The following is a 9095-nucleotide window of genomic DNA, read 5'->3' as shown; positions in this document are numbered from 1 at the left end:
GCACATTTAGTGGAATAGAACTAGAAAAAGTCGAATTTGGACTTACCTTGGTGGTTTGGGACGGTTTAGGAGGACTAGATGAATTCGGCAAGGTTTGGTCATCCTTGGCCGTGGGCTTTGCTCCCTGTGCTTCTTCTTGCAGCAACTTGTCCTCCTCGTCTTGACTTGATTTGGATGTATTTGAGTCCGTTCCAACCTGTTTACCACTTCTCAACATGATGGCCTTAGCAGTTTCAAATCCTCCCTTTGGGTTCATAACGGTTGAACTAGGCAATCTGCCTTGTTCTCTAATTTGCCCCATAAACTCGGCAATTTGACCCATTTGCTTCTCCAAATTATCCACCCGTTTGTCTTGGATTTGTCTCTCCTTATTTTGAGTTTGTACTTCCTGCGTCAAAGTAGTAAGTAACTTAACAACTTGATCATTATCCAAAGACATACCTGAGGTTGTTGGGGCAGATTGCACTTGGTTTTGATTGGGGACGAATGGCTTTGTATAAAAGCCCGGTGGTTGCTGCCTAAATCCTCCTTGTTGTTGGGGTTGTTGAGGATCCCGCCATTTGAAATTTGGATGGTCCCTCCACCCCGGATTGTATGTGTTGGAATATGGATGATTCCTTGGTTGATTGTGGCTCGGAAATCCAATGGCATTTGCACTCTCCCTTCCCCCATTCTCAATCAATTGAGGGCATCTTTCCGAAGGGTGTCCTTGGATAGAACATACACCACATACAATCGGTCCTTGTATCTTCATTCCCTCGGCCATCTGAGACACAATAGAAGTAAGATTAGCTAACTGAGATTGAATATCGGATTGAGAACTTACCTCATTCAAGTGTTGCCGTGGGGGGTCCCTTTGCCCAAGTCCTTCATATTGTTGTGCATTTAGAGCACGGTTTGCAATTAGGGTCTTGGCTGCCATAGGAGTTTTGTCCACCAATGCACCTCCCGCCGAAGCATCGAGCATTTGCCTTTCAATGGGAAGAAGGCCCTCATAGAAATATTGAAGGAGAAGCTCCTCCTTCATTTGATGTTGAGGACATGATGCAACAAGGGCTTTAAAACGCTCGTAGTATGCCGGAAAAGATTCTCCTTGGCTTTGTTGGATTCCGCTAATTTTCTTCCTCAAGAGAATGACTCTTGAAGTAGGGAAGAACTTCTCCAAGAACGCTCTCTTCATGCTCTCCCAAGAAGTAACGGTCCCGGGTGCCAATTCATAAAGCCAATCCTTAGCCTTTTCCACAAGAGAGAATGGAAAAGCTTTCATCTTCAAAATATTCCCATCAACGTTAATGGGTGTCATGCTTGAGCATACAACTTCAAACTCCTTCAAATGCTTGTTTGGATCTTCCATGGACAGCCCATGATACTTGGGAATATGATGCAGCAAGCTTGACTTCAATTCGAACTCATCGGTCTTGCCTTGGGCCGCCCTAGGATATTGAATGCATAATGGCATGGCATTATCTAATCCCGAGGCAGAAAGCTCCTTGATTGTTCGATTCTCCATCGCCATGACCTGTTCTTCTTCCTCCACTTCTTCTCTTCAGATTCGGCCTCAGAACTAGAACTAGGTGGATTAGGTTCTGGTTGCTTCCTCTTTCTTCTCAAAGTTCGTTCAAAATCATCGTCAAACTCCAAGATATTCTCACGAACGGGATGAGAACTACGAGTCATACACTTGTACCTAGAACAACGGCGCCAAAATTTGATGCGAAAATTATACGCACACAAATTAAACCCTCTTTTTGACAATTGTAGTATAGATATAAGTAGGGATCGTTCTTAACCGGGGATTAGGAGGGATTGCAAAATCACTTGGAAACTGACTCAAAAACGTAAAATAAAGTTTAAAACACTAAACTAGACTCAAAGAGTGCAAAACTAAACACTTATATGACACTAAAACACATCAAAACACACTAAAAACACTTTAAAACAGTGAGAAACAACGTGTGAAGTGATAGGTGATAAAATCCCACGAATTTCATGCAAAAACAGCTTGTTTACCCCCCCACACTTAAACCAAACATTGTCCTCAATGTTTCAAACTTAGATTAACACAAAAACAATCAACGCCTCTTTGTTGATGCGGCACAAGGGGTTTTGATGAGTTTTAGGGGTTATGGATGATGTAGAATGATGTGTTTAGGGTAGGGATGGATGTAGGGGACGACAAAGAGTGTTTTTGGGCAGAAAATATGAAGAATGGTGAAGTATGGCTGTGTTAGAGAGAGGGAATGAATTTCTGGCGTGAATGGTTGTGTATGGTGATCTGATCTAGGGGTTAATATGAGTATATATAGGCACTTAAAACCCTAGGGTAATCAGATATGGACTTGAATTAATTAATAGGAGAGCATGGGAGTGACAGCTAGGGTGAATGATTAAAGGGTGCTGCTAGGTTGGAAAGGTGTGTGGATTGGCTGGAATGAAGGGAGTAATGCACGGCAAAGGGTGAATGGGTGATGGGATGCACGGTTTTGGGAGAGAATGGGAGTGCATGTGGCTGCAATGGATTAAAGAATGGGAGTGCATGTGGCTGCAATGGATTAAAGAATGGGAGTGCATGTGGCTGTAATGGATTAAAGAATGGGAGTGCATGTGGCACTAATGTAGCCTTCTAGAAATCAGGTTTTTAGGCCCCCTTGCAGCTCCCTAACTGAATTCAAGCCTTTCAAATTCGTCCATCCTCATGCTTCCATGCTTGCACTATCCAATCTTGGCCCAAAAATGCTCTAGAACGCTCCAAATTGCTTCTTTTTGCATACTTTGACAATAAAACCTGAAATTGCATGAAAATAACTTTAAATACTATAATTAACATAGTTTAACTAATTAAATGCAAGAAAACAAGCTAACTAAGTCGTATAAATATGCTCTTATCATCTCAGCACAAGAGTACCCGTGGCTTGCACAAGAGCTTGTTGCAGAAATATGAGGGACCATTCCCTATCATCAAGAAGGTTGGTAAAGCCGCTTATGTCATGGAACTCCCACCCCGTCTCAAGTTTCACCCGGTGTTCCATGTGAGCAACTTGAAGCCTTATCATGCAGACAATGAGGAACCAAGCCGAGGTGAGTCTCATCGAGCACCCCCTTTGATGACGGAGGCATTTGACAAAGAAGTGGAGAGCATCAAAGCCAAGCGTGTCGTGGTGCGACCAAGACAACCAAAGCATGTGGAGTACTTTGTCAAATGGAAAGGGCTACCGTACTCCGAAGCAACATGGGAGAAGGAGACGTCCTTATGGCAATATAAGGACCTGATTAATACATTCGAGAGGCAAGAGTCGACGAGGACGTCGACGGCTTAAGTGGGGGAGGATGTCACGGGCTATATGTTACAAACAAAGAAAACGCCCAAGACATCATATATCTAAGCCCATAAAGCCTTGTCTTCATAGAAGCTTCTGGAACATCCCGGAAAAATCAAGAACATGGCGGAGCGTTCAAGATAATCTAGGGCATTCCGGAACAATCCACACAAGTGTACAAATTCAAGCCTCACCTAGAACAATCTAGATTAGGCAAGTTGTATCTAAAACTATACTAGATATTTTTGGATGTAAGTAGGGATTTCTAGAACCCTCCATTGAGGAGGTTACTTAGGCTTATAAATAGGAGGCAAGGCCATTTGGCCAAGGCATCCAAGAATTGTAAGCAATTGTAAAGTTCTCCTAAGTTTCAATACAAAGCTTCCTTTCTCCCGTCTTCTAAGTGATTTTGGCATTCTCCAAGCTATCTTAGCTTTCTTTGTGATTCAATCCGGGGAAGCGAGGCTTCGAAGGCTTACTTAGCTTGTTCATCGAGGTATTCAAGTCTAAGTGCCGCACGGACGGAAGGCTTAAAGAGTCATCCCGTGACACTAGGCATTTGGAAAGAACAGATTTTGGAGAATTGTCATTCGGGGTAGCAGTGGTGGGCAAAAAATTATTATTAATAATGTTAGAAGAAATGGTGGTGGCTCTGGTTGGTGCTTTTAATTCTACAATTTCATTGAAAGATGACAAATTATCTGTTGCTCTCAATACTGACCACGCTCTCTCTCCTACCCATATGTGTTTTTTCACTCATTTTTTTATTTTGAAAATTTGATAACCCAATTGTCTATTTTGCTGAATTGAAAAAATCAATTGTTTGTTTTTGGTGAAATTAAATTTCTTTATCCTTTTCATGCTATGTCGAAATTGGCTGTTTGTTTACTGTATGAATGGTGAAACGGGAAAGGGAAGGGGGAGAGAGAGAGAGAGAGAGAGAGAAGGGAGCATGAGAGAGAAGTGTGAAAATTCACTAAAGACAAATGGTATATTTGTAACTTACACTTCATAGAAGAAAAGTGTTGTCTTAATATGAAATTAAGAATTAGAAGCATACTCGATGTGTAATTTTTTCTAAATTTTTGTCATTTTCATTGAGTTTGAGATTCAAGCATTTCATATTAAATAAAAGGAAAACTAATGAAAATGACTTGAAAATTTTGAGTTTTAACGATAAAGACAAAATAAAGGATAAAGTGAATAATACCAGTATTGACTTTTTAGTGTAAAAATGTAGTTTTTTCATTAAATTGAACAGTACCAGAAACTTTTCGTTAAAGTTCCATTAAATAGAGTTATTAAGTTATTTTTTTGTTAAGAAAAGTTTAGAGAAACCTTTTTATTAAAGCTTCCTAATAATGAGTGGTCCATAAATTACCTACCACGCTAATTATTTACCATGCCAATCGTGACAAAGCAGTGCGATATTAAATTGCTTCTCTATATATCTAATGGCTCGTGGACCAACATTTTCCAAACCCATAAGCATTTTCATTCAACGTTCTCTGGATCGAGTAGTAGTGAGATATCAGCTTCTAGCGAGCTCGGTTTTGCTAGTGCAGATACGAGTCATAGAAAATAGCAGTAGTGACTAGTGAGAGAGTCTGCTATTATATACCATATGGGGCGTTGGGTGAAGATTGTGATGATGCCCTGTGGAGAGTTCTTGGGGAGAAAATGGAATTTACAGGACCTAGTCATAGCGGGTACCCTTTCGTCGATGCACTTTCTTTCTTTATTTGCACCCTGTTATTTTACTTGGGGTGCATTTTGGGTCGCCTTTGCACTCCATATGTTAACCACTTTAGGAGTCACTCTGTCATTCCATAGAAATCTTTCACACAAGAGTTTCAGGCTTCCGAAATGGCTCGAATACTTATTTGCCTACGTCGCAGTTCTATCGCTTCAGGTACATTTTAGCATCATTCTGTGCCTAAATAGTAGCTTTTTTTTTTTTTTTTTTTTTTTTTTTGTTTTTTTCTTGCAATAATATTAGGGAAAATGATTGAGTTTGGTGTGTTGCACGTATATGCAGGGTAGCCCAATAGAATGGGTGAGCTCACACCGTCACCACCACCAGTTTACTGATACACCGAAAGATGTTCATAGCCCCATTCAAGGTTTTTGGTTTAGTCACATTGGATGGATCATCGATAGCGGTTCACGGTTTGGAAAGGTAGCAACAACATACACAACTATATATACACATATCCTACAAGCATATATCGTCGAAATATTAAATTAACATTGGAAATTTTGCAGTACGGGGGACTAAAGAACGTTCAAGATTTGAAAGGGCAGGCCTTCTATAGGTTTCTTCACCATACTTATGTTATACATTCAGTTGTTCTACCTGGAAGTTTATTATATGCCTTTGGTGGCCTTCCCTTCCTGGTTTGGGGACTGGTGAGATATATTATTAATTGCTTCCTCCTAAGTTTAGCTTTGAAAAAATTGCACAGTTTCTATGTGGTCATATATATAAACCTCACTTGCAAAAAATTTGTTTCTCGGTCAAAAAGTTCATTTCATAGACATTTTTGCACCCGTATAAACCTAACTTGCAACTTTTGGATGGAGTTTAAACTTGAGATTTTGACTAAAATTCGGGCTTAATAGATACTTCTTCCATTTGTTCTTCTTCTTTAATTTCTTTTTCTTCTTCATGAATGATGTGGTCCAAGTGCCCGACCCTAAAATTTTTCAGCTTAGCAAAGATAAACAGCAAGATCATTGTATTATGAAACTTAAGTCCCTTTTGTGATTGCAGGGAGTGAGGATAGTAACTGTTCTGCACGTAACATTGCTAGTAAATTCTGCTGGCCACATGTGGGGGAAACAAGTATACAACACCGGAGATTTGTCCAGGAACAATTGGTATAAATTTTCACTTTATTTTCTTCCCCCTCGTACTACCACATATATGTAAGTACTCTTTGATAAATTTGGAAGTTAATTACATGTTTTTATTTAACTGTTTTAGGTGGTTGGCAATGGTTACACTTGGAGAAGGGTGGCACAACAATCACCATGCATTCGACTACTCAGCACGACAGGGTTTGGAATGGTGGCAGATTGACTTAACTTGGTATGTAATCAAAGTTTTACAAGCAGTTGGATGGGCAACAGATGTGAAAACTCCAACTGAGTCCCAGAAGCAAAGAAAGGTGTTCAATGGTGAAATGGTGCCAACAGATGTGAAACCTCAACCTCCGACTAAGTCCCACAAGCTTGTGTCCTAATGTAGCTCCGCCTACCTGTTGCCCATGTCCCTTGCTCCGCCCACCGTTTGCAAGTGGTTTTTTTGTTTTGTTTTTCGTCCAAGTAGTTTTGTTTCCAATTGTGGTAATATAGTATTAATATATTTCTATATGTTCGTAATTGTAATCGTTTTCGAGAAATGATGACCGATTAATGAAATATAGTTGAGTTTTCTCTAAATAAACCTACAAATCATTATTTTACTATTATTAGGTGGACAAAATCCATATTTTGTTTTTAATGTTCCACGTTTAAGAACCACTTCAAAATCTTAGTACTTTGACAAGATCGGAATTGAAAGCTCAACAATTTAAAAACTTCATTTCTTAACCAAAATCCAGCCATAAAATGCGAAAAACACGGCGCACAAGTGAAAGGCCTCAAACCATTTCATCTTCTTCAGATCTTACCTCTCTTACTAAGAGGCTTTTTTTGTTGGAGTGTATGTGAATTGTTTTCAGTATTTATGGAATCAAACAAGTGTTTATTTTGGACACTTTGAAACTCAAAAATACACATCTATATGCTACTTTGCCCCTCAAAATAAGGGAAAGGGATCCCTTCCTCCTAATCCATCAAATCAGGGAATCCGTGCAGTTGAAATTTGATCCAACGACTACAAACAGGGGCCCACTTTAAAAGTTATAATAACTTCAGCTTTTGGATCAAATTTTAACGACACGAATTCCCTAATTTGGTGGATTAAAAGGAAGAAATCCGAAGTGGATCCCCTTCCCAAAATAAGTACCTTTAAACCATGGCTCCTAGAATGCATAGACATGTATATTATGTACAACATAACATACATTCATATCAGCCTACCCTATTTGAGGGTTAATGAGAAAATGGCTTTTTGTTTTTTTTTCTATATACCAACGATGTTCTAGTTGTATGGAAGAGAAGTAATTTATCCGAAATTGAGGGATGATTGAATTAGACTATAATGAGCTAGCCACTTACTAAATATTAAACTCAACACAAATGGTCGAAACTAATAATTTTGACTTGCGAGTGAAGAATAATGCAATATTAATGCGTACCTATCGTGTCGCATCCTGGCCCGGGTCCCCACCACATCTTGGGCTCGACTCCACCGTAGCACAATATTGTCCGCTTTGGGCCCCACCACACCCTCACGATTTTGTTTCTGGGAACTCACACGAGAACTTCCCAATGGTTCACCCATCATGGGATTGCTCTTGCGCACTACTCACTTAACTTCGGGGTTCCGATGGAACTTGAAGCTAGTGAGCTCCCTAAAGGCCTTGTGCTAGATAGAGATGAAAATATACATATAAGGCTTACAGGATCCACACCTCTGAACGATGTGGGCATTGATTGATGAGATATGGATAAGTCGTATAGGTCACTATAGGTGACTCCCGACTTATATGCTAGCATTGATTGATGAGCTATTGCTTCAGCTGTACAGGCCACAATAGGTGGATCCGGCTGACATACCATTTCGTATTGATTTATTTCACCTGGGTTACTTATTCTTGTTGAGATATTTGACATGACAGAACTGTGAGACTGTTATTTTGGTTTTTCTTTTGAGTTATAGTCATGCCTGTGAGTTATGGGAAATTATACGGGTGTTACGGCGAGGGGCTACTGCCTTTGGTAATTGAAATTGGTTTGAAAAGTTTTGTTTTGCTCACTCACATTTTCTATTTTTGCACCCCTCCAGATTCTAGCAGCAGAGTTCCGTATCGACGAGGATTCGTGGCAATTTTCAGTACAGATGTTTCTTATGATGGTATAATCATTATCTTACCTTACCCTACTATACGTATGCTCTGTATCACGCGTGAAATGGGTCCAGACCCGCTCATCACGCACTTATGTACTTAAGCACTTATAGATTTTAATTTATTCATATTTTATACACTATCACGCTTTATGGCTTCATCACCTTCCTGGTGTCGGCCAACATAGCTCGATTCGGGGTCCTAGTAGACATTCTGGGTCGGAGCGTGTCATATCGCCCACTCAATTATTTTATTTTATTTTTTTTTTAAATATGCCAAGAAAATTATTTTGTTAGACCATATTTTGTAGACCAAATTAATGATGCAGCTATTGATAGTTAAATTCTTTCTTTAATAATTTAAATTTAAATATCAACTATCACATCATTTAGTTTTATAAAATATGTACTATCATAACTTTTTTTTTTTTTTTTTTAATAAAAATGATCATTATTTTATACTCTCTCTCCAGTGAAAATATCAACTGTATGGAAAGTGGAAACACAGCCATAGAAAAGCAATATTTAGTTGCTGGCTCTCACCAACTAATGTCCAAGATATTCCGAGAGGCAACTATCAACCACATCCTGACAAGCATGGCATATATTTAATTTTCCAAGTTTCTCCATAAGAAGATAATGCATTTGTAGCTCATAACTTCTCCATACGAACATAATGCATTCGTCGGTGAAAGATTTGATTATTCGATGTATCTTTGATTTTTGGTTCCATTAACATGTATTCTCTTTTCTTTCAACTGGGT

General features: G+C 39.3%; 1 protein-coding gene across 1 annotated transcript; it reads left to right on the top strand.

The window, feature by feature from the left end:
- The first annotated feature begins 4788 nt into the window (after positions 1-4788).
- On the top strand, positions 4789-6761 carry LOC103941597 (palmitoyl-monogalactosyldiacylglycerol delta-7 desaturase, chloroplastic-like). Its single transcript, XM_048575198.1, has 5 exons — positions 4789-5229; positions 5356-5496; positions 5583-5726; positions 6091-6197; positions 6304-6761. The coding sequence occupies exons 1-5, from the start codon at positions 4942-4944 to the stop codon at positions 6560-6562; spliced, it is 939 nt and encodes a 312-aa protein (XP_048431155.1). The 5' UTR covers positions 4789-4941; the 3' UTR covers positions 6563-6761.
- The last annotated feature ends 2334 nt before the right edge of the window (positions 6762-9095 follow it).

This window comes from the organism of the source record quoted next, unplaced genomic scaffold, assembly GCF_019419815.1.
Source record: "Pyrus x bretschneideri cultivar Hongxiangsu unplaced genomic scaffold, Pyrus_bretschneideri_v1 Contig79, whole genome shotgun sequence".
Classification (NCBI taxonomy): Eukaryota; Viridiplantae; Streptophyta; class Magnoliopsida; order Rosales; family Rosaceae; genus Pyrus; species Pyrus x bretschneideri.
The sequence above is the reverse complement of the archived record's forward strand: the minus strand, read 5'-3'. Positions and strand labels throughout refer to the sequence as shown.